This window comes from Spea bombifrons, chromosome 8 (genome assembly GCF_027358695.1).
Source record: "Spea bombifrons isolate aSpeBom1 chromosome 8, aSpeBom1.2.pri, whole genome shotgun sequence".
Lineage (NCBI taxonomy): Eukaryota > Metazoa > Chordata > Amphibia > Anura > Pelobatidae > Spea > Spea bombifrons.
This window is the reverse complement of record NC_071094.1, coordinates 6,692,418-6,719,241: the sequence shown is the minus strand read 5'-3', so window position 1 is coordinate 6,719,241 and position 26,824 is coordinate 6,692,418. Positions and strand designations below refer to the sequence as shown.

The 26,824-nt window shown below is 48.2% G+C and overlaps 1 protein-coding gene across 1 annotated transcript; it reads left to right on the top strand.

The window, feature by feature from the left end:
* Positions 1 to 12,362: 12,362 nt before the first annotated feature.
* Positions 12,363 to 26,024, top strand: LRRC8A (leucine rich repeat containing 8 VRAC subunit A). Its single transcript, XM_053473864.1, has 4 exons — positions 12,363 to 12,598; positions 13,583 to 13,691; positions 19,670 to 21,821; positions 25,101 to 26,024. The coding sequence occupies exons 3-4, from the start codon at positions 19,677 to 19,679 to the stop codon at positions 25,374 to 25,376; spliced, it is 2,421 nt and encodes an 806-aa protein (XP_053329839.1). The 5' UTR covers positions 12,363 to 12,598; positions 13,583 to 13,691; positions 19,670 to 19,676; the 3' UTR covers positions 25,377 to 26,024.
* The last annotated feature ends 800 nt before the right edge of the window (positions 26,025 to 26,824 follow it).

Below are 26,824 nucleotides of genomic sequence, written 5' to 3'. Positions count from 1 at the left end.
CCTGGTTTAATAAGTGTTATTAAGTATTAGCTATACTGCTTCGAAATTTAAAAAAAAAAGTGAACTGTACTAGAGGTTAAAGATTTGGGTGAAGAAGTTAATAGTTAACAAGTTTATCAATCAAAACAACTATCATCCAAGGATCTGCAGAACGGATACAAATGTATCAAGAGACAATGAAAACCGTTTCCCGTGTATCTTGTGATTTAACCAATTTTACATAAAACAGGGTCCTTAGAAAACTAGGAAATATTGAAAAGAAGGTGGTGGGTTTAAAGGGTTAACATCAGGACACATGTGCTTTAAAATGAGAGTTTTCAATACATGGTATAGGAATCCAGCAGAGGTGGAAGTGACTAACATTCCATTCCTATCAACATTCGGCATCAATGGTCATCTATATTTTTGAGAGATCGTGGTCAATCTGGTCTTCTCCAGGACACAAGACCATTAACGCTACAAATACACCTTGATGCAACAAAGATCAACTAGAACTGCTAAATGACATCATACCTGGGCCACCGTGGCTTTTCATGATCTGACCGTGTACCCGTTAATCCAGCCTCATATTAATAGTTTCCCCAAAAACATAAATATTAACAAAACAGACGATGCCACTTAGACCAACACCAGGTCCTCTACACCTTGTTGATTGAAATTATCCATAATGTACGATAAGAACCAAGTCAGCGTAGAGGCTCCAAAACTTTTTAATATTAACATTGGCTACTACTTGGCTTGTCCTCATGGTCTGCTAGTTGAGGAGGCTCTGATGGTACAGGGAGGAGGACACTAATGGTCACACAAGCATTGATCTCTTGACGTCTCCACCAGTTTTAAAAGTCTCTGCTCCGATCTGCGACACAAGCTTTCAGGATCTCCTCCCAGGAGCTCGATGTCTGTTCCGTGACTACAGGTGCGTCTTCGTAAGGAGCGAGACGTGGAATTGTTAACCCATTTCTAATAAAACGTTTAGGATCTCTCCGTTAAAGTGGTCCTTTTGGAAACAAGATGCACCCAACTAGGTTGACTTAAAAGCAGAACAAGATAAAAAGAAAGCCCGACCTCACCTTGCTCTGCAGGTATTTATCACCGCGGCTCACTCTTGCAATACGAGAAAGCGAAAAGAGACAACGCCTGTTCTTACTGAAAGTCAGAATCCCTATCAGACCAAATGTGTCAGCGGCAATGCTCTTAAACCTCTAATGACGCATCCTTGTTAATTTGCTTCCTTCTCCTTATAATTCCTATGAGCGAAATTGCAAAATAAAAAATACTGTAGAGTCCCGCAAGGGAAAACCCAAACAGGGTGCTGGGTTGTATGGCTAGTGGCATTAATAGCAGGAAGCCACTTTATCGATCTCGGGTCTGACCTCACCTAGAGTATTGGGGACAGTATTGGGTATCGGTCGAAGATTTCAGTGGTCTTGGGCCATGAAGAATGGGCTTTCTGGCCGGGAAGGGGTCCCATATCTCCCTTAGGGAGTGTGGCCCCGACAGAAAAGAAGAAGGGGGACCCGGTGTCCACCTTGGTCTCATCGTCATGTTTTTCACACTAGGAGCCCCTCTTTTTTCACAGTGGAGCCACTGACCTGGGGGGGGCTTCAATAAAAATAAATAGGGGGCCAGTCCTGGAGACCCCCCCATCTCCAGAAGGATATTAACACATTACAGAGAGTTCACAAATACAACGCAGTAGTTTAACTCGGTTATCTCTGGGTGTCTAAGGTGTTCATTCTAAAATATGTCAACCACTAGTAAATTGAAATTGTGCTGGAACACAAATAGTTAAACAGAAGCGACCCCCCCGACTCCGCCCCCAGGCTATTGGGTTGAACATCTGTACAAAGCACCGGGAAATGCGCTGACCGAGCACGCAGCGTTATTTCGCTTGGTTACCGCGTCTCGCACGCAGCTGGGGTGTTACAGGAAAGGAACGGGCTGTAAATGTCGTCGGTCCGCCCCGTTCCTTCTCTGTAATCACCCCACTCGTGTCAGAAGTACGACTCACGCACGCGACCTTCTTTGCGCACATTTTTGGCTCCCCCGGCTTCCCGTACCTCTGTTCCCTCTGTCCTTTACTCGCTTTACTGGAAGCTGTTCCGTTTCCCGGCAGGATGTGAAGTCACCGGCTGTCGGCTTTACTGTCTGTGCGCCGGCAGCTGGTTAACCGGTTATGGGACTGCACTGTTAACTGTTTGTTTGCCAGGGGCAAATATGCATGTTCCCCGTTAAAGATACCTCACCGGGCGACTCATCTTAGAACTCGGGTACTTCTGTCTTTACCCGCCCCCGGTGACCTATTCCCTGTGACCCATTCCTTATCATCCATATTTATGGAACTGAAAATAAAAAAATGTTTAAAAGGGGTTTTTTTTACACAATTTCATTTATAAACCCATTTATTAGTATTGTTATCTTTTATTATTATTACTATATATTATTATCTTTTATTTATATAGCACCAGCAATTTCAGCATGCATTCAGGGTCTGACAAAACTAGAGCTGACGTATCGGGTAAAGAGGGTCCTGCTGTTTCTATACACATTAAGGGGGCTTTTAGGGCTGTAGAACCCTGCGATACCCTCATACCCAGCAAACATTCCGAGCTCCCAAAAAAGAGGGGCATCCGGGGAGGAAAAAGGGACACCTATTGTGTTTGGGTGAGGTTAAGGCATAGGAAAGAACGTCCCTGGGAGGCGCTTTAAAGCCAGTGGGCTGCCTTATGATATAAGCCGCGGCTGACGGCTGGGTATACGTGCCCACAGGCTGTGATTTGATGCATCTGGATGCGCGTTGGGAGCGGTAGATCGCGTTAGCGCGTGGTACTCTCAGCCAGCGGTCCACCAGGTGCTCCAGGTGGCCAGTCCGGACCTGCTGGGAGTTGAATGCAATTCTACGACCTGTTTATAGCTGTTTACGGAACTCTGTTACAGGAAGAACCGTGTATTTTATGGACATAATTTAATTTATAAAGCATAGGTACCCACAGGAGATTTTGCATGGGTGGTGTCGGGGATGGGGTGCAAAATATTAGCCCCTTCCAAGGGTCAGGGGCTTGGCAGAAAAATTTCCAGGAGGGGCAAGTGTCCATCTTGCTGACACTCATGTTATAAGCCCATTTCCTGCAGTTTCTGTACACATTATTTTTAGGGCCGTAGAACCCTGCGCACAGGGAGCTTAGAAACGTAAACTCATTTTAAAACAAATCTCATCATTTTTGCGCCCTCGGGCACATTTTCACAGAGACCTCTCATCGTTAAACTGTATCGTGCTACTGTTTGTCTTAAAAGTTCCAGGTTGCTTAAAATCTTTATTTTGGATTAAAGCACGGAAACCGCACTCCATCTATCCGCCTAGTTTATGTTCAATTTAAGGTCGCTTCATTTTTTTTTTGTTTAAAGTAATTTATTGGCATTTAAACACAAATAAAAAACAGAGCATTAGATGGCAAAACCAAAGTGTGAACAGCAGGGGCGTACCTAGAGTATTTGGCACCCGGGGCGGATCCTGTATGTGGCACCCCCCCCCCAAACACACACTTTAAAACTACCTGGCCGAAACTGAATATGACCCCCCCCACACACACCATAAAAAAATCTAACACTTTTATTTAAAGTAAGTTACACACCAAAATAGGACAAAACAATTAAATAACAATATATATATATATATATATATATAATTGTTAACAGCAATCACATTCCTATCGTGCCCAGGCATACCCAGATTCCAGGAGGCACTCGCAGACTTGGCATGATAGGAGTATGATTGCCCTATCTTCACCTTCTCCCTCCCTTCTGCCCTATCTACCCCTTCTCACTCCCTTCTCCCTATCTACCCCTCCTAACTATCTACCCTCTCCCTCTTTTAAGTTCACTTACCTTTCAGGAGTCCTGCGGTGGGGGTGCAAGGCCTCTGTCTCCCAGCTCTGCCACTGTATGGAACAGTATAGAGTGATGGGAGTTATGATGTACTTTAGAGCATAATTATATAATGAAAAATACATTGGAAATGGTACAGCATAACACCCATCACTCTCACACACTTACCAATCCACACGCATAACAAACCACACACATACCAATCCACACACACATACACCAATCCACACACACATACCAATCCACACACACCAATCCACAAACACATACCAATCCACATACATATACCAATCCACACACATATACCAATCCACACACATACCAATCCACACACATACCAATCCACACACATACCAATCCACACACATACCAATCCACACACACACACCAATCCACACACACACACCAATCCACACACACACATACCAATCCACACATACACATACCAATCCACACACATACCAATCCACACACATACACCAATCCACACACATACACCAATCCACACACATATACCAATGCACACACATACACCAATCCACACACATACACCAATCCACACACATACCAATCCACAGTTCCACACACACATACCAATCCACACACACATACCAATCCACACACACATACCAATCCACACACACATACCAATCCACACACACACACCAATCCACACACATACCAATCCACACACATACCAATCCACAGTTCCACACACACATACCAATCCACACACACATACCAATCCACACACACATACCAATCCACACACACATACCAATCCACACACACATACCAATCCACACACATACACCAATCCACACACACATACACCAATCCACACAGATATACCAATCCACACACATATACCAATCCACACACACACACCAATCAACACACATACCAATCCACACACATACACCAATCCACACACACATACCAATCCACACACATACACCAATCCACACACATACCAATCCACACACATATACCAATCCACACACATATACCAATCCACACACACATACCAATCCACACATATACTAATCCACACACATACCAATCCACACACATATACCAATCCACACACACATACCAATCCACACATATACTAATCCACACACATACCAATCCACACACACATACCAATCCACACACATACCAATCCACACACATACCAATCCACACACACACCAATCCACACACATACACCAATCCACACACATACACCAATCCACACACACATACACCAATCCACACACACATACACCAATCCACACACATACCAATCCACACACATACCAATCCACACACATACCAATCCACACACATACCAATCCACACACACATACCAATCCACACACATACACCAATCCACACACATACACCAATCCACACACATACACCAATCCACACACACATACCAATCCACACACATACACCAATCCACACACATACACCAATCCACTCTCACTGTATGCTTTCCTACCTTTCCTCTTTTCTCCTTACAGCTCCTTTTCCTGTTCTTCGCTCCTCTTCTTCTTCAGTCCTCTTCTTCTTCAGTTCTTCTGTCCTCTCTGTCTTCTTCCGGGTCAGAGGGCACTGACAGCGGTGGGCGCGGCTTCAGTGTTGTGCGCCGGGATCTGACAACAAACCCCGGCGCACAGCAGCTGTTGCCGCGCGGATCACAAGGGAGCGGTATCGGAGGTCTTTAACAGACCTCCGGCTCCCTTGAGTGATTTTAAGCCGGGTTCAAGGGAGATCCTTGAACCGGCTTAAAATCACTCAAGGGAGCCGGTGGTCTGTTAAAGACCTCCGATACCGCTCCCTTGCGAGCCTGCTCCTCCAGCGGCGGACATTACTGTCCGTCTCTGGAGGGGTGCCGGGTGCCGGCAAGTTGGCACCCCCCTGATGAGCGGCACCCGGTGCGGACCGCCCCCCCCGCCCCCCGCTAGGTACGCTACTGGTGAACAGCAGTACTGAGCAGGAAACAGAGACGCATAAACAGTGCACCATTACCATGTTACAGAACTGCAGGCAAATGCAGGGTAAAGCCACAAAAACGCATCAATGGATACAGAACACGACTCCCAGACCCCAGAGGGTACCGGGTGCAAACAGTGAGCCAGAACATGGTAAGGCAAGGCTAGCAACCTACTGACAAACACTTCACACAATAGAGGGAAGGAAAAGGGGTCGGGAAGGACGAAGAGAAAAAGAAGAAAGAGACAAAAGAGACAGAACAGAGAGAAAGAAGAGAGGCAGGACCGACTAGGCCAGATTACCATCGGAGTATTGCTTGAACCGGGCGGGAGCCCGGAAACATAGAAAGCCAAGGCTGCCAAATGGACTCGAACTTGGGAACAGTATCAGAGAGCTTGGCGGTGATCTTCTCCATTGAGATGAGATGCCAAATATTAGCCTGGATTTCGCCAAAGGTCGGTGGGACACCCTTCCACCTCCTGGCAATAGCTTGTTTGATCGCTGCGCAGATCCTATGTATAAGTTGCTGGTTTGGAGCGGACAAGGCGTCTCCCGGAACATCCATCAAAAGAAGCGCCACCTCAGGAGTCAAGCGGACATCGGTAGCCAACACCCTCGACAGCTGGAGCGAAAAGGAAGACCATAAAGGTTGGACTACTCCACAAGCCCACCACGCATGAAAATAAGTGCCTCGTTCGCCGCAGCCTCTAAAGCAGCAATCGTCTGAACTTCCAACCATACGAGACAGTTGCACGGGAGAAGTGTACCATCTCGCAACGACTTTATAAGCCCGTTCCTTAACCAGCGTGTTGATCGTGATTTTGTGCAAAGTCGTCGCCGCCGAGTCCCAGACGTCGTCAGGGTAAGTAGAGAGCAGGTCAGCATGCCACAGGGAGCGATATAGAGGAGGAGAGGCGGAGGTAACAGAGACAAAGCTGGAGTAGAGCGCTGAAATCGATCCTTTAAGTCGTTTCCGAGCCAAAAAGCGCCGTTCAAACACTGTAGGAGCCGACATCGTGCCTTTAGCCAGCAGGGAGCGGATAAAATGACGAATTTGCAGATAGCGAAATGTTTCCACAGTAGGAATATGCTTGGAGTCCTGGAGCGTGGCAAAAGAAAGCATCCGACCATCTCGCACAAGGTCCCCAAGAGTAATTAAGCCCGCTTCCGACCACCAGTGGAACGACAACCGGTGCATTCCCTCCGGGAAGAGGGGGTTGGACAACAGCGGCGTGAGAGGGGACAGAGGCCCCGCTAGGCGAAGACGGAATCTCCAGGTCCGCCAGAGACGGAGCGCTGCCAGCACAACTACCGATGAGGGAGAGCCAAGTGCCAGCGGGTTATCTTGCCACAGTATCTGATCGAGGGGCTGATTTGGTAAGTACGACCGCTCAATATCTACCCACGGGAGGGTGTTTGCAGGTAACGACCAAGCCTCCAATTGCGACACACGAGACGCCACATAGTAGAGGAAGAAGTCCGGGACAGCTAGACCTCCAAGGTGTTTAGGCTTGTACATAGTAGACCTGTTGACACGCGCCCTCCTATTGGCCCAAACAAATTGAAAAACAGCAGATTGAAAGGCCCCAATTTCATCCTTCAGAACTGGAATGGGAAGCGCCCGAAACAGATATAAAAGCCGGGGTAATAAATTCATCTTGATGGCGTAGATGCGCCCTAGCCACGATATGTTGTACCGGGACCACACACGTAACTCCGCTCGCAGCGTTCTCAAGAGAGGCGGGTAGTTGGCATGATACATCGTGTCAAAATCCTTGGTCAGACGGATGCCCAGGTAAGTGATGGAGGACGGCTGCCAGGCAAATTTAAAATTAGCCGCAATGAGCTGTTGAACAGAAGGCTCTAGATTGACATCCAGCGCCTCACATTTAGCGTCATTTATCTTGTACCCGGAGATGCGGGAAAAGTCCGTCAGAAGGCGAAAAAGGTTGGGGAGTGAAATCAGGGGATTCGTCAACGTGAGCAAAATGTCATCGGCAAACAAACTTAATTTATACTGCACTCCGTGGACCACAATTCCTTGAACATCTGGACTGGCCCTAATCGCTGCCGCGAGAGGTTCCAGGCACAGGGCAAACAGGAGCGGAGACAAAGGGCAACCCTGACGCGTGCCATTTTTGATATTCAGGACTGAAGACTCACACCCCATCAGGGCCACCGTCGCCGTAGGAGAGCTGTAAAGTGCCCGGACTCCAGCCAGAAAGCTGCCTTGAAAGCCAAATCGATGCATCACCTCCCACATGTACGTCCAGTCAATTCTGTCGAAGGCCTTCTCAGCGTCCAACGCCAACAGCATAGATCCCTGAGTGGAGGCCTTGGCAGCCCCAAGCAAATCAATTGTGCGCCGAATATTGTCAGGGGCCTCTCTGCCTGGAATGAAACCGACCTGGTCTGGGTGGATGAGGGAGGAGATAACCGAACTTAAGCGGGATGAAAGCAATTTAGCGTAGAGTTTGATGTCCGAATTAATGAGGGAGATGGGGCGATAGCTCCCACACGCAGAGGGGTCTTTACCATCCTTGTGTATGACCACAATTTTAGCTCGCAACATTTCAGTCGTTGGGGGTTCACCGCTGAGGAAACGCTGAAAGAGTGCCAGCAGGCGAGGAGTAAGCAGGGACCGGAACTTTTTATAATATGAACCTGGTAGTCCATCGGGGCCCGGAGCCTTGGAGGACTTGAGAGTGGCGATCAACGCTTGGACTTCTCTCTCCGATATAGGAGCGTTAAGTATCTCAAGTTGAGCAGGCGAGAGACGCGGGAGCGCCACAGAGTCCAAGAAGCCGTGCAGAGGACGGTGATCTCGGAGATTGTGAGGAGCCTTGTTGCCATCATATAAGTCCTGATAAAAGGAGGCAAATTGATCAGCGATGTCTTTCGGGTGCACCCAACATTTCTTATGGGAATCAATAATCCTGGAAACGTTCTGAAGTTTCCGCTGAGCTCTCAGGCGTCTAGCTAACATGGCGTCAGGTTTGTTCGCTTTGTCAAAAAATTTTTGCTTGGTAAGATTCAGGGAATAGAGAACGTCTTGGCTCAACAGAAGGTTCAGCTCCCCCCTTGTCCGTATTATATCATGCAGTATCGAGTTATCAAGCAGCTGTTTGTGCCGGGCTTCCAGGGCTTCCAACTGAGACGTAAGGGACTCAACCTCAGCTTGCCGCAGTTTGCGGCGCCGTGCTTTAAGTTTGAGGAAGGAGCCTCTGATATAGGCTTTATGCGTCTGCCAGACTAAAAGAGGATCAACACCCGGGGTTTCATTAAAGCCGAAAAACTCCGACAAGTCCTTAGTGATCTCCGAGACCACCGACGGATCCGTCAGCAAAAACTCGTCAAGCCGCCACTGTCTTGCGCCTCTGTGACAATCTGTGAGCTGCAGAACACACTCCACCGCACCATGATCAGACCAAATGATAGGATGGATCCGCGCCTCATGAAGGGAACGAGCCATATGTTGGCCAACAAAAATATAGTCTATCCTCGAATATGTCCGATGGGGGTGGGAAAAAAAAGAATAATCAAGAGCTTTAGGATGTAGCAATCTCCAAACGTCAACCAGCGCCACTGTCTTGGCAAAGTCCTTAAGGCGACCAGAGTTTGGCGGGGCATGGGAAAGAGGAGAGTCGCTCTTCCTGTCCAGATAGCCATCCCAGAGCGTGTTAAAGTCCCCACCAACGATGAGATTGTGTTTGCGGTACGGCAACAGGAGATCCGTGATGTGTGAATAGAAGTCAGCAGCCGCTGTAGAAGGAGCATAAACATTCAGAATGGCTGTAGGATTATTGTGAAGGAGCCCCAGGATCAGGATGTATCTGCCCCACTTGTCTCTGTGTACAGACTGCATTTGAAATCCCAGAGAGGAGCGAAAAAACACACTGACTCCATTTTTCTTTTGACTTGGATGCACGGCGTGAAAGTGGGATCCATAGGACTTGTCCCAGTATGCAGGTAAGTGAGCACTACGCAGGTGAGTTTCCTGAAGGAGCAAGATGTCCCCGTGTAGTTTACGGTAGTAACGCATCGCAGCTCTACGCTTCTGGGGCGAATTCAAACCGTTGACGTTTTGAGATATAACCCGAAGAGTACTAGCCATGGCAGCTGACATCGAGGCACCGCATGAGGAGGCTATAGAGGAGTGGAGAGATCACAGCCAGTCGCGTCCTAGAAAAAAAGAAGAAGAAGAGAGAAAGAGAGAGAAAGCAGAGCAAAGAGAGGGTAGGGGGGGGAAGGGAAAAACAAGACATAGAGACATATACAGCGCACAACCAACATAAAAATGGAACACAGAGACACTGGTCTCCTGAAAAGGTACCATAGGGAGCATATAAAACCAGTGGAGCGCTGCTCTGACTAAGCATATGGTGAGGTGTGAAAAACATAAGTGTACGTCAGGCAGAGCGTGGACCAACTCAGGTCAAGGGGGGTGTAAGGAAAGGAACCTCAAAATGGAACCTCCAGCCCGTCTGGGAGTAGAGTCACCTGACATGGGCAGTTAGGCAGTGCCTAAAACTATATGGCCCGTGGCCACAGCGGAACAGGGGAAATAAGCCAGACGCTTCATAACTATTGCCCAGTTTAATGACCAACTAGGCGGCATCATGTGTAAAAATAAAATCATAAATCAAAATAACAGAACGTGTGTGATGGTGTACCGATATAGCGAAAACACAATATAAACGACGCAAAAAAGAAAAATACGCGAAACGGAGCGGACAAAGAGCCGAACGAGTCTATACGGAGAACTACTGAACCCCTGCGGTGGGGTCAGCACGGCACACAGGCAAAGCCAGGCCCGGCGAACCAGGCACAGCAACACCATAAAACCTCAGCATGGTGGGGCCGCTGCCGCGAGGAGGTGATCGCCTTGCAGTCCAGGGCGCCGACGGTCGCGGGGCCCCGCAGAAACCGACGAAGTCCCGGCATACGAAACCCAAGCGGCATGGCAAAACAACCGGAGTGCAAAAACGTAGAAAAATAATAAAAATACGAAAACCAAAGTTAGTCATCCGGTGACCTGTCCATGGGAGCGGTGACTTGTTCGCGCCTCCTCGGTGTCGATGGAACGTCGAACCATTCTCCCGCTGGAAGGGATCCCGGGTCCTGGCGGCTTCTCTTCCGGCTCACAGGTAAGGGCTGCAGATCCAAATAATGTAAAAGCTCACCAGCCTCCTACAGGTCTTTAATGGTGTAACTTTTGTCACCTGCTGCCGCTTGAAGGGCGAAGGGGAACCGCCAACGGTAGGTGATACTCTGGGCCCGCAGGTGGTCCGTGAGGGGTTTCAGGGCCTTACGCCGCATCAATGTCCTCGGGGACAAATCTGCGAAGATTTGAACCTCGAGGTTGTCAATCGAGAGCTTGGTGCCTCTGGCCGCTTTCATGACCTCTTCCTTGACCGCATAATCCCGGAGCTTCACAATGATATCACGAGGCTTGTCGGAGGGCCTAGGCCTAGGCCTCAAAGCTCTATGGGCCCGATCGACGATTACCTCGTCGGTAGACCTGTGCGGTAGGAGTTGTTGGAGGATAATGCCTAACACAACCTCGGCATCTTGGTAGGCTTCAGGAACGCCACGAATCCTAAAATTAGCTCTGCGCGACCTGTTCTCCAAGTCCTCATGAGCCTCCTGCAAGTCCTGAACCTCGTGGCGCAGCGCGTCTATGTCAGCCTCCATTGCCCTCTTGTCACGCTGCATAGCAGATTGGGCCCTCTCCAGGTGGTCCGTACGCGTGCCAATATCAGTGATGTCCTTCTTCAGATCGCGGATCTCGTCCCTGATGTGGGCCATCAAATCCCGCTTAACAGACAGGACGAGGTCCTTGAGCTCATCTATGTCACGCTTCGAGCAGGCCACAGCATCTCCATCTAGGTCCTGACTTTGGGCCGCCATTGGGGAAAGAGCGGGAGCTTCAAGGTGAGTCGCCTTTTTCTGAAAAATGTCCGGCACAATTTTCTTTTTAGCGGACTTGCGGACACCTCCCGGCATTCCCACACACAATCCTGCCAAAAAAGCTGGAAAATGTCAGGTGAAACTCTGCTTTTAAGTGCTTAAAACAGGGCGGCTTGGAGGAGCAGAATCACTGCACAGCCATCTCGGAGTCCAGCCAGCCACGCCCCGGTCGCTTCATTTTATACATTTATACGGACCAAAAAAAAAAAGGACCCTGAGAGGTTAGTTTGTTAAAATTAGAGTTCTGTAGCTTAGGGCATTTTAGGGCAGTGATGCCAACGCTGCAATCTGCCAAAGAAACCTCCAACTGTTAATGACTACATTTCCCATCATGCTCAGACGATTGCTTGAATAATTGAGCATAATGGGTAACGTAGTCCCCAGAAGCCAGGCTTGAAGTATAGATCCGTATGTTAAAGGGCAGCAGAGTCATGAATGAAGATGGGAGGTTAATTTAAAACTATATATATATTTCTGTGCACGACGTGCTTTAAGAGCTTACGCTGCCAGGAACAAAGATGGCGGCAGATGCGTCTTTTTTTGCCCAACCCCCTGTTCTGTTTGCGAGAGAAACACGCGATCCACCCTCAGCCGCTCAATCCCGGCTGCCTGATCCACCCCCGGGATACCGGGCAGCTCCCGGGAGCGATCGTCACTTCCGGGGTGGGTGATGTCAAGTGAGAGAGTGAAGAACAAAGACGGAGGAGATTACCGACCAAGGCGGATAAAGGAGAGGCTTCCCAATACACCCAGCCTGAAGGTGAGGACAGGGGTGGGAGTACCAGCAGAGGGATTCTGAACCTACCAGGGATGTTCTGGGGGTGCCAAGAGGAATGGGGGGCTGGCAACCCCCGGCTGGGGGCAAATACCTCAGTTATATGGGGCAGCATTTAAAAACTACCCATAAAATATGATGGATCCCTGCATGCTATGGTGCCTCAGGGGGGAGAAGTCTGGAAAATCTGGGGTGAGACCCTTACTAAATCCAATTTGATTGACAGATCTGTTTGGCAAGATGTTCTGTGTTAGCTGTGGCCTTTTGCTGGGTGTTAAATGCCCAGGACCACGGTTGCCGGAGGGGGTTAATGTACGTTGGCGAACCGGTCAGGCCGTATGCAGTCATTTAGGAGAGCGTTTCCTGTGTGCCAATAAAAACATTCCTCCTAATACACGCAATTAACGCGCTCCGCTAACGCCGGCGAGCTTCCCCAAAAACCTTTCATAGGTTAATACGAGTGAAAAGGTCGCTTAAAGGAGCGAGGATGATGGGCATCGCCGTCAGACGACATCCTCTAGATTAGTTACGAGGTTTCGCCCGGGTGTACAGAGCCGAACACACCTCACCTGAATTCAAGCAGGGGTATCATAACGTATTGGGAGCAAATCCCCAATTGGGGAGTCTTATATATGATCAAAGCCGTGTACAATAGGAAGGCGTCTGCTCCAGACTGTGCGACCCTTAAAATCTACCCCTTCACCCTGAGATTGGGGCAAAAATCCCTAAATAAATGCAGATCAGAGTGATGGCCCAAAGCCCAAAAATCAGCCTTGACCTGGAAAGTTTTTCTTATCTACGCTTTCCAGGTGGACGGGTGGGCAGATAAGATGTCTTCTGATGTCTCTTTGTGTTGGTGGACCTGGAGACATCTTATCTTTGCTCAAGCAGCGATGAGACCTCCTCGTATAGATTGCCGCACGGCCTGTCTGCGGTGGGTGATAAATGGCGTTGTTTGTGTTGTCGCAGGTGTAGCTGCTCCCATGGACCCCCTGATCCGTGATCACTGCTGTATGAGCGAGACCCTTCACCCGTGGCACCGAGAGACCAAACACAGATAGCACCCTCTCCACCGGAGGTGAGCCTGGACAATCTTACTATCGCTGCCTTCTTTCCTTGTTACCCTCGCCTTGGCGGTTAATGCCCTGCTCTCTCCCCCCTCTCTATCCCACCCGTCTACGTTCTCACGTCTTATGTATAGACTTTCATACCTACCCATTGTGTGCGTGGAATCGGACCTCGTGACCATGCATGGTTGGACCCGCGGTGGGGTTACTCATAAGGCATCACAAGTAGGGTTGCCACTTCTTGCCGAGAGGCTAGTGGTTGCCGGTGTCCGTGGTGCGACCACGGTGAAGGTTGTTTGGTGGAGATGAGAGAAAAGGAGGCGAGGGGGGGAAAGAAAATCCACCTGCATAGCCTTCCCTCTGTAGAGTCCATCGCCCTCCTTCCGCACAATCTGCAGTGACCGACCATTGGACATCTCTGTGCATGCGCGATTCAGTACGGTAGCTGTGTGTCGCTGGCACGGATAGGTTGTAGTGGGATCAGGCCTGTGCTCTTTTGGAATTGCTCGGTCGTCTCAGATTCGGGAGCCGTATGCCTATCCCGTGCAGGTTTCAATTCCCACGCTGTGTTAACCTCTACCACCTCTGCTGGGAAGCTGTTCCACTTATCTGCTACCCCCTTCAGTAAAGTAATAACTTCCTTACATTCCATCTAAGCCTCTGACCCTCTAGTGTTAGATTCTGGCCTCTTGTTCTAATATTCCTCCGAAATAAACTTTTTGACTGATCCACGAGGAACATTACGGCATCGCCATCACCGAGCTGCGTGTTTGCGAAGTAGTGTCTTTACTTTATGGAATATCAGTAGCGGTACTTGGCTTGATGTTCGTGTTCTAGTCTTGTACAGGGCCGTGGCATATGCTGGCACTTTAATATAGGATGATCTGGCCGTCCGTCCGTCCCCTCCGCAGGCAGAGCTGTCCGTAGATGTCACTGCTGTGTTTATTAGACGCGTGGGCTGATGTGCTGACTCAGGGCAAAATGGGGCATTAAAGCGCCACACCTTCCCCACGAGAGGCGACAGTGGGAGCCGGTTAATGCATCAGCCATAAGAATAGACGCGCTGATCGCTGATGCTCGCTTTTCATTCCACGTGGAATTTGGGGCTGCAGCGACAAAACGGGTCCATACGTTTTCGGGTGGGCTCCGGCTCCTAGGGGGCCCCAGAGGCATCCTTAAACCTGGCCCTGATCCGATGTTAATGACGTCTGTAAAAGTATATTGTGTGTAACGCAGCGCCGGCTCGAGTTTTACCTATACACAACCATTCAAAAGTTTGGGGTCACTTCCTTGTTCTTGGTTTTTTTTGGGGGGGTACATTTTGTCCATTAAAAAAAACATGAAATGGATCAGAAATCCAGCACAGACGGGGTTAATGTTGTAAATGACTATTATTGCTGGAAACGGCAGATTTTTAATGAAATATCTACATAGGTGTACAGAGGCCCTTTATCACTCCATCTCTCCCGGATTCCAATGGCCCTTTATCACTCCCATCACTCCCGTGTTCCAATGTCCCTTTATCACTCCCTTGTTCCAATGGCCCTTTATCACTCCCATCACTCCCGTGTTCCAATGTCCCTTTATCACTCCCTTGTTCCAATGGCCCTTTATCACTCCCATCACTCCCGTGTTCCAATGTCCCTTTATCACTCCCTTGTTCCAATGGCCCTTTATCACTCCCATCACTCCCGTGTTCCAATGTCCCTTTATCACTCCCATCACTCCTGTGCTCCAATGGCCCTTTATCACTCCCATCACTCCCGTGTTCCAATGGCCCTTTATCACTCCCATCACTCCCGTGTTCCAATGGCCCTTTATCACTCCCATCACTCCCGTGTTCTAATGGCCCTTTATCACTCCCATCACTCCTGTGTTCCAATGGCCCTTTATCACTCCTGTGTTCCAATGGCCCTTTATCACTCCCATCACTCCCGTGTTCCAATGGCCCTTTATCACTCCCACCACTCCCATGTTCCAATGGCCCTTTATCACTCCCACCACTCCCATGTTCCAATGGCCCTTTATCACTCCCACCACTCCCATGTTCCAATGGCCCTTTATCACTCCCATCACTCCTGTGTTCCAATGGCCCTTTATCACTCCTGTGTTCCAATGGCCCTTTATCACTCCCATCACTCCCGTGTTCCAATGGCCCTTTATCACTCCCATCACTCCCGTGTTCCAATGGCCCTTTATCACTCCCATCACTCCTGTGTTCCAATGGCCCTTTATCACTCCCATCACTCCTGTGTTCCAATGGCCCTTTATCACTCCCATCACTCCTGTGTTCCAATGGCCCTTTATCACTCCCATCACTCCTGTGTTCCAATGGCCCTTTATCACTCCCATCACTCCTGTGTTCCAATGGCCCTTTATCACTCCCATCACTCCTGTGTTCCAATGGCCCTTTATCACTCCCATCACTCCTGTGTTCTAATGGCCCTTTATCACTCCCATCACTCCTGTGTTCCAATGGCCCTTTATCACTCCTGTGTTCCAATGGCCCTTTATCACTCCCATCACTCCCGTGTTCTAATGGCCCTTTATCACTCCCATCACTCCCGTGTTCCAATGGCCCTTTATAACTCCCATCACTCCTGTGTTCCAATGGCCCTTTATCACTCCCATCACTCCTGTGTTCCAATGGCCCTTTCACTCCCATCACTCCTGTGTTCCAATGGCCCTTTATCACTCCCATCACTCCCATGTTCCAATGTCCCTTTATCACTCCCATCACTATTGTGTTCCAATGGCCCTTTATCACTCCCATCACTATTGTGTTCCAATGGCCCTTTATCACTCCCATCACTCCTGTGTTCCAATGGCCCTTTATCACTCCTGTGTTCCAATGGCCCTTTATCACTCCCATCACTCCTGTGTTCCAATGGCCCTTTATCACTCCCATCACTCCTGTGTTCCAATGGCAGGGTGTGTTCGCTTATCCAAGTGTAAGTTTAAAAGGCTAATTGATGGTCAGAAAACTATTTTGCAATTATGTTATAGATAGAAATTTCCTTGTTTTCCATGAAAACAGCCGAGTGACCCCGAACCTTTTGGACGGCGGTTGGCGTACATGTGGTTGTGATTAGATCCGACCTATCGAATAGAGCCTTTAAAAACGAATTCCTCGGCGATCTGTGACTGTCTTCTTCTAAATATAACAGTTCCTGGCCGGAATTAGCCTTCAGGTCTTCTCTGGAATAACAGTTCCGATGTTATGTTTTGGGAAGGGAGCCGCTCGGTTTGCTGGAGGCTTCAGGGTTTGAAAGAACGCCCCATCCCCCTCCATTCTTTACACAAAGGTGAATTTATTCCTCCCTGCTCTGCCTACGTAGCAGGGGATCGTTTTTTTTAAATAAAGAAATCTCTTGTTTAAAGTTTTGCAACTAAATTTGCATCCAAAGGAAATGATCCAGAAAGATGCGTTTCCACCTAAACATAATTATATCCCGTAAGTATGATCTATACATTGTGCTGTCAGCATTCCAAGGAAATGTATGAATCAAAAGAAAGGTGTCTTTCCAGGCAATTAATGTACATATAATGATGTATTATGGATCAAGGATTAAATGCACCTCCATCCCCGTCCCGCTGCTGGATATATGTCCCTAGCCAAGGGTGGATGATGGGCATTATAGTGCAGCATGAAGATGTGTGTCACGAAAGCCTGTATGCCGGGAACATGGATGGATCAAGGATCAAATGCATCAGCAGCGGTCTGCTCCATCCTCGTCCCGCTGCTGGATATATGTCCCTAGCCAGTGGTGGATGATGGGCATTATAGTGCGTCAGGAACATGGATTGGTTGAGGATTAAATACTAGAGCGGCCAATCTACCATCCCCGTCACGCTGCCAGGTATAATGTGCAGCCAACTGTGGATGATGGGCTTTGTAGTGCAGCCTGAAGATGCGTGTTGCTGAATTCAGGGCTGTAGCGGCCGCTCTTTCCACATCTCCGGCGCTGTCCTGCTTTATGTCGCCGTAGATCTTAGCCAGAGACGCCCTCCGTCTCGTCGCCGTGTTTATTTTTCCGGCTGGCTGCGTGCCGTTGTGTTACTTAACACACGTTAATAGATAGAGTGTGGAAAATCTGATGTACGGCGATATAAGGTGACGCGGGAAGCTACATGCGCAGCCGAGCTCCATTTCCCCCTCTGATCGGTGGTGACACGGGATGCCCTAATACCCCTTCTATGAGGTGACGTCTAATCCGCTTTCTCAATATAACTACCATTGGAGTGTCCGGGGCTGATCTTCCTGCTCTGATATCCAGGGGACACTTTAAAGACCCCCCTAATGAAGGGCCATTTCGCCTAACTGCAGTTTGTTGTCATGGCAGCGGTTGGTGGCTGCCATCTTGGAATCTGTAGCTGCGCGCTGGCTGGCCGTTGGGAAAGCTCCCTCTTTCTTTGTGTTTTAAGAGCTAAGCAGCGGGATGATATCGGTCGGGGGGCCGGCAGGCGAGGCGGGAAAGAGAAACTATGACAGGGTGAGGTGGTGGGGCTGATTCACTAAACAGTGAGTTGCATGAGTTAACCAAACATTATAACGGGCCCAGACCGTGTTTGTGTTTCTGTGAGACGGCTTCGTTATGAATATTTAATGGAGTGAGATGAAATGTTTTATATCGCGTCAGTTCGTCAATAGAAAGAGAACACAATGGGGGCTGTTAATAGAGGTACAGCGTATTTGCATGATAGTGTGTGTATGTTGTGTGTGTGTGTGTGTGTGTATATATATATATATATATATAATATATATATATATATATATATATATAATTAATTATATAAACCACATTACCCTCACGGCAGATTTGGTAGCTAATTTTTTTGTTTCCATATAGATTTTTGGATGTTAAAAATATCTATTAAAATATCAAACTTTTTTTTTTTTTTTTCTTTCTTTCTTTGACACAAAATCCTTTCTACACAATCGCCATTGTTATTGTGAATGTTTTACGCCTGTTACTGCGCCGCAATAAGCCCCTCGAGACAGCGGACGACACGTTGCCACACGCTCTTATCCTACAGTAGAATTCCTCGCTCTTAATCACGAAGCCCCGTGTTTAACGAGAGGGCGAGGCTCGCGTCCTCGGGACTCCTGCTAATTGTCTCATTGAACGTGGAACTCCGTAACATTGCCCCTTCGTACCGTCTCGCTCTTAGTGTTTGAGAGTACGATCCCGCCGGCGGGGAGGGTTTTAGCCGCGTTGTGTTTTTCTCTGGACGTTGCATCTTTTATCAGACTTCCTTTTTAAGGGACTTTTGTTTTATTTTTGTCAATTTGTGGTTAGCGATGCCTGCGAGCTATTTTCCCTGTGAAAGGTGACCTTTGTGTGTTTTTTCTCTTTTAACGGGATGAATCAGCAGGAGTTCCGGCGCGTTGCGTGTACTCGAGCTATCTGTGTATGAACCCGGCTCGGAGTCTCTACTCGGCATCGTTATACGCCGGGGAGCCTCGCATAGTATCCGGCGTAATCCATTAGTCTAACACCGCTCTGGGCACGAAAGGGTTAATAAACATGGCCAGCTAGTAAGATTGGTTTAGATCAGACATCTGTTTAAGCACAATGTTGATTTGTAATGGGATTAACCTTTTACAGCGCCGTATCGCAGGACAACCGTGGACTACAACTCCCATCATCCTCTGCATAACCATTAAGCAGGCCCTTGGCTATAATTATACTGATTTACCACCCAATGGTTACCCCTTTAACTACTTTTAATATCTTTGTTCGCATTCAGTTCCTATACAGACATTTAACCCCTTGTATGTCTTTATTCCCCTATTTAACCCCTTAATGTCTGTATTCAGTGTGGCAGAGACATGGGTCTTCACAGCATGTCTGACGGGTGTAAATATATTGGTATCTGGGATCCTTTTGGTTTTTTTTTTCCCGTTTTTGATGTCCTCGGTTTGTGTTTTCCGGGGGTCCACCCCGAGTCTGATACCCATTTTATTGTTATGTATCCTTGTTTTCAGGTGAGCCATGATTCCCGTCACAGAACTTCGATACTTTGCGGACACCCAGCCGGCTTACCGTATCCTGAAGCCATGGTGGGACGTGTTCACGGATTACATCTCCATCGTCATGCTCATGATAGCGGTTTTCGGGGGGACCCTTCAGGTCACCCAGGACAAAATGATCTGTCTTCCCTGCAAGTGGGTGACTCACAACAGCTGCAACGATTCCTACCGAGCCTGGTCCGCGGCTGAATCCCCGTATCCCAACTCCAGTATGGGCCCTACTTTAGGGCCCACGGGGATTAAATACGACCTGGACAGACATCAGTACAATTACGTGGACGCGGTGTGCTACGAGAATCGCTTGCATTGGTTCGCCAAGTATTTCCCGTACCTTGTGTTGCTGCACACCTTAATCTTTTTGGCCTGCAGCAACTTCTGGTTCAAATTTCCCCGTACCAGCTCCAAGCTGGAGCACTTTGTTTCCATACTGCTCAAATGTTTTGACTCGCCTTGGACTACCAGGGCCCTCTCCGAGACTGTCGTGGAAGAGAGCGACCCCAAGCCCACCGCTGGCAAAATGAACGGTTCCGTCGACAAGAAGTCCTCAACGGCCAGTGAAGACGTCGAAGCAACGGTGCCCATGCTCCAGAGGAGCAAGTCCAGGGTGGAGCAAGGGATTGTGGACAGGTCGGAGACGGGTGTCCTGGACAAAAAGGAGGGAGAGCAGGCCAAGGCGCTGTTTGAGAAGGTAAAGAAGTTCAGGACACACGTGGAAGAAGGGGATATTGTATACAGACTGTATATGCGGCAGACAATCATCAAGGTCATCAAGTTCATATTGATTCTTTGCTACACCGTGTACTACGTGAGCAGTATTACGTTCGACGTGGACTGCAAGGTGGACATAGAGAGTCTAACCGGCTACCGAATGTATCGTTGCGCTCACCCGTTGGCAACGCTTTTCAAAATATTGGCCTCCTTCTACATTAGCTTGGTTGGCTTCTATGGACTGGTCTGCGTGTACACCCTGTGGTGGATGCTGAGACGCTCCTTGAAGAAATATTCTTTCGAGTCCATCCGGGAAGAGAGCAGCTACAGCGACATTCCAGATGTAAAGAACGACTTCGCGTTCATGCTGCATCTCATCGATCAGTACGATCCTCTGTATTCCAAACGCTTTGCGGTGTTCTTGTCGGAGGTCAGCGAGAACAAGCTCAGGCAGCTGAACCTCAACCACGAGTGGACGCTGGACAAGCTTCGTCAGCGGATCACCAAAAACTCTCAGGAGAAGCTCGAGCTTCATCTCTTTATGCTCAGCGGAATACCGGACACAATCTTTGATCTGGTTGAACTGGAGGTGCTAAAGCTGGAGCTGATACCAGATGTCACCATCCCTCCGAGTATCGCCCAGCTTACAGACTTAAAAGAGCTGTGGTTGTATCATACGGCGGCTAAAATCGAGGCTCCAGCCTTGGCCTTCCTACGGGAGAACCTAAAGTCCTTACACATTAAATTCACGGATATCAAAGAGATTCCCTTGTGGATTTACAGCTTAAAGTCCCTCGAAGAGCTGCACTTGACCGGCAACCTGAGTGCAGAGAACAACAGGTACATAGTTATCGACGGACTCCGTGAGCTAAAGAGATTGAAAGTGCTAAGACTGAAGAGCAACCTCACCAAGTTGCCCCAGGTAGTGACCGATGTGGGAATGCACCTCCAGAAGCTTTCCGTCAACAACGAGGGCACCAAACTGATGGTCCTCAACAGCTTTAAGAAGATGGTCAACCTAACAGAGCTCGAGTTGCTCCGGTGCGACCTGGAGAGGATCCCTCACTCGATCTTCAGTCTTCACAACCTGCAGGAGATTGACTTGAAGGACAACAACCTGAAAACCATCGAGGAGATCATCAGCTTTCAACATCTGCATCGTCTTACCTGCTTGAAGCTCTGGTACAACCACATCGCCTACATACCCATCCAAATCGGCAACCTTGGTAGTCTCGAGAAGCTGTATCTAAACCGTAACAAGATAGACAAAATCCCCGTCCAGCTGTGCTTCTGTCGCAAGCTCCGATATTTGGACCTGAGTCACAACTCCCTTACAAGCATACCACCCGAAATAGGCCAACTCCAGAACCTACAGTACTTCGCTGTCACCGCCAACCAAGTGAGTACCGCGTGTTTTTAGACCTCTTCCATCATAACTGCTGGTAAAATGTGGTATACCGTATTCTGGGCATATACATAAACTCAACTATCCTATCAAGACCTCCATTTAAATATTGGCTTTTTTCCCTTCTTTTAACCCAAAACAAAAAAATATATGTAATAAAAAAAAATCCACTTTTCTTTTTTTTTATTGAGTCAGATGACTGGCTTTAAATAATTTTGTTAAAATAATACATTTAAAATGTTTTATTACATTTTTTATTAAATATTATATATGGGGGCTATCTGAGCCATAGCACCAGGGCCGGACTGGGACTGAAAAGCAGCCCTGGAAAAATTTGGAGACCAGCCCCATATAGTTTATCTCACGGTGAAGCTCTTATACCCACACGCACCCCTTATACACACCCGAGTCACACTATGAGCCATTCTTTTTATCTCATTATTTGTATTAAAATGCCAGAAAGCAAAAGTGTTAAAAGGCCCTAATAAATGAAATACATTACACATAATGGGATCAAAACACTACTGCGAACATTTTTAGATGAAAAAGTTCCATTTTATTCAGTGGAACAAAACACTGATCACATTATTCTTCACGATATTCTGGTAAGAAACTTTTATTTCTTTATTAATTCATGTAGACTATTTTTTCCCGTATTTAATAAAAGCTATGATTGAGACATGTTTGGTTTTTATTTCTTTTCATTTGACAACCTACCCCCGAGTTATGCACCTCTGCCCCCAGGCTTGCCACTCTGCCCCCCTGATATGCCTTCTAACCCCCTATTTGCCACTCTGCCTCCAGAAATGCCTTATACCCCCTATATGCCACTCTGTCCCATGATATGCCTTCTAACCCCCTATATGCCACTCTGCCATATAGGGGGTTAAAAGGCATATCATGGGACAGAGTGGCATATAGTGGGTATAAGGCATTCCTGGAGGCAGAGTGGCATGAAGGGGGTTAAAAGGCATATCATGGGGCACTCTGCCTCCAGAAATGCCTTATACCCCCCATATGCCACTCTGCCTCCCTGATATGCCTCAACCCTCCTATATGCCCCTCTGCCCCGTGATATGCCTTTTAACCCCCTTTTTGCCACTCCACCTCCAGATATGCCTTTTGGCCCCCTATATGTCACTCTGCATCCAGAAATGCCTTATACCCCTATATGCCACTCTGTCCCATGATATGCCTTCTAACCCCCTATATGCCACTCTGCCATATAGGGGGTTAAAAGGCATATCATGGGACAGAGTGGCATATAGGGGGTATAAGGCATTTCTGGAGGCAGAGTGGCATAAAGGGGGTTAAAAGGCATATCATGGGGCACTCTGCCTACAGAAAAGCCTTATGCCCCCTATATGACACTCTGCCTCCCCAATATGCTTTATACCCTCCTATATGCCCCTCTGCCCCACGACATCCCTTTTAACTCCCTTTATGCAACTCCGCCTCCAGATATGCCGTTGACCCCCTATATGTCACTCTGCATCCAGAAATGCCTTATACCCCTATATGCCACTCTGGCATATAGGGGGTTAAAAGGCATATCATGGGACAGAGTGGCATATAGGGGGGTATAAGGCATTTCTGGAGGCAGAGTGGCATAAAAGGGGTGAAAAGGCATATCATGGGGCACTCTGCCTCCAGAAAAGCCTTATATCCCCGCTATATGCCACTCTGCCTCCCTGATATGCCTCAACCCTCCTATATGCCACTTTGTCCCATGATATGCCTTCTAACCCCCTATATGCCACTCTGCCATATAGGCGGTTAAAAGGCATATCATGGGACATTTTTTGTTTACTTTATATGGCAAGCCGATCCAGCTTGCCATATTAAATAAAAAATAATATATGCCACTCTGTCCCATGATATGCCTTCTAACCCCCTATATGCCACTCTGCCATATAGGGGGTTAAAAGGCATATCATGGGACAGAGTGGCATATAGGGGGTATAAGGCATTTCTGGAGGCAGAGTGGCATGAAGGGGGTTAAAAGGCATATCATGGGGCACTCTGCCTCCAGAAAAGCCTTATGCCCCCTATATGCCACTCTGCCTCCCCGATATGCTTTATACCCTCCTATATGCTCCTCTGCCCCATGATATTCCTTTTAACCCCCTTTATGCCACTCTGCCTCCAGATATGCCTTTTGACCCCCTATATGTCACTCTGCATCCAGAAATGCCTTATACCCCTATATGCAACTCTGGCATATAGGGGGTTAAAAGGCATATCATGGGACAGAGTGGCATATAGGGGGGTATAAGGCATTTCTGGAGGCAGAGTGGCATATAGGGGGACACACTTACATACACACACACATGCCGATTTTTTTTGTTTTTAACAAATACAAAAACATTATACAGTACAAAAAATACATTTTTTTACTCACCTTCTACTTCTCTTGACTTCCTGGTAGCTGCACACTGTTCTCCTCTTGACATCCGGTGCTGCAGAAGTCTGAGTGCGAGGGGGCGGAGCTTCCACCTCACGCTGCTCCCATCACTATGCAGCCATCAGACTGCTGGGAATGTAATCTAAACGGCCGGCGCGTGCTGATGCCGCCGGCCGGAGCTACTTTAACACTTTTTTTTTTTATTTATATGGTAAGCTGGATCGGCTTGCCATATAAACTAAAAAAAAAGTATTAAAGCAGAGCCGGCCGGCGGCATCAGCACGCATCGGCCGTTCAGATTACATTCCCAGCAATCTGATGGCCGCATAGTGATGACTGCAGCGTGAGGGGTGAAAGGTCAGTGTGAGGGGGCGGAGCTTTCACCCCTCACACTGCTCCCATCACTAGACGGCCATCGCACACGGCTGCTGGGTGCTGATGCCGGCCGGCCGCTTCAGCACCCAGCGGCCGCTTTGATTAGATTTCGGGCAGCCTGGGGGGCAGCTCAGCCGCTGTCTTCATGGCCGCCCAGCCCACGGACCTTCCGGCCCACCGGGAAATTTCCCGGTATCCCGGTGGGCCAGTCCGGCCCTGCATAGCACAGTGTCCTAACGTTCTCTCGCTTCTCCCACCCTTGCAAAGGCTGCTTTAAAATATCAGTAATTTTTTACAGGGAGAGATTACTTAATGGGGAGGAATAATCATGCATATAATGAAACCAGAAAGTTAATGGTGTATAAGTAAGGCGGGTTTCAGATGCATGTATTTTTACCTATTTTACTGAAAATAAAGGATTTGGGGGGAAAAGGGTCACCCATGGGTTAATCCGTCCGCTGACCCCACTCTCTCTTTGTCTGTCTGATGCGCAGATTGAGAACCTACCGCCTGAGTTATTCCAGTGCAAGAAGCTGAGGACCCTCAACCTCGGGAACAACGTGCTCCAGTCCTTACCCTCCAGGGTGGGAGAACTCACCAACTTGACTCAAATCGAGCTGCGTGGCAATCGGATGGAGTGTCTGCCGGTGGAGCTAGGAGAGTGTCCCCTGCTGAAGCGCACGGGACTGGTGGTGGAGGAGGAATTATTTAATACCCTGCCGCTGGAGGTGAAAGAGAGGCTAATGAGGGCAGAAAAAGAGCCAGTGTGATGTCATCTACTGCCGTTGGGACCTAGGGCAGGGGCGAGGGATATTTTGTCACTGGGGGGGTTGGGAACAAATAAATCTGCATGACTTGAGGAGCCCCTACAGGACGCCAGCACCATCGATCCTGCGGTCCTGGCGATCAAATTTGGATTTATAGCCCAAAGCTTCTAAAGTGGGTCCTGGCGTTTTACGTGGTGTCCAGAACCAACCAAGTCGCGGACCTCTCCGTGCAATTACCCTGCTGATGAGCTGTGAAGGAAAGGAAATACCCCTCCTGTTCCTGTTTGTGTCCGATGAGGCACTACATGCTGTACAAAGAACAGCCGCTTCTGTTAAACTCCCGAAAATCTTATTCTTCGCTTCCTCCTGCGTTGCTATTTTTGGACAGGAGCGCTGGGGGCTTCTGAAATGCCTTTTTTTTTGCAGGGGTGGCCCATTCCATCCTCCTTTTGGACTACAAACGCCATCATCCCCTGGAATGCTGGGTATTGTAGTCCATCGTCGCAGATTCTCAAATTTTTGCTTTTATATCGAAAGGGCAGGGAGGGCCAACTATTTTGCACGATAACCCGAATGGGGAGGCTGTTCTGATAGTCTTATAATATTTGCCCTGGCTCTGTCTACTAAGTCATTAAATGGCTTTCACTGGAACAGGACCAAGCGCTCTCGTACTTGGTGGGAAGCTTCGGAATCCGATGCCTTTTTGATGTTAAAAACAGCATAGGGGTTCAAGATTATTATTAATATTTTTCTTTTAACCAGATATTTCAAAATACGATTTATTTTAGAACAAATCCAAAGCCTGCAGAGTCCGTGCATCGTGTGTTCCGGAACCTAGTCGCTTCTTCAGCATTTTGGTTGCATGCACTGAAATGCAAGAACTCTATATTTTTATGCATCGACACAATCGTTATTTTTTTTATCTGAAATTGCATAAAGAATTACAAAAGGGATTACGGCTAAAATCATGGCGTAGCCGGAGTGCCATAAAGTTCCGCCGCTTGGTGCTTTCGCCGGGCGCTGTGCGGTAGGGAGTTGTGTCTGTGCTGTCGGAATGATATCTCCCCGCACGTAGCAGAGGGATCCGGTTTATCTGCACCCAACTCTTATCTTTTAAACCATATAGGAGTCTGGAGCCGATATGAACAGTTAGTTTATTCTAATCGAACGCCATTCCTTTTTTTTTTTTTTTAACCTTTCACTGAGCAGCTGGCGCAAGGGCCGATATAGCCGCTGAAAACCCGTATACTGCCAGTAATTGAATTTCATATCGAGTGAGAGATCTGTTTAATCCTTACCTGACGCATTTCACTATGGTATTTTATGCCTTTACACCGGATGTGGCGAACCGCATTGGGCAAAGTTCACACAAACGGGTTTGTCCCAACCGCCCGAGGAGAGACCACGGTCACGCATCCACACACCCTTACCATACGGCGTAAATATACAGC

What these genes read in the sequence shown, in the direction of transcription:
- LRRC8A (XM_053473864.1), top strand. Translation starts at nt 19,677, where the DNA reads ATGATTCCCGTCACAGAACTTCGATACTTTGCGGACACCCAGCCGGCT. An exon ending in TCGCTGTCACCGCCAACCAA is followed by an intron (nt 21,822 to 25,100) that starts GTGAGTACCGCG and finishes TCTGATGCGCAG; the next exon opens with ATTGAGAACCTACCGCCTGA.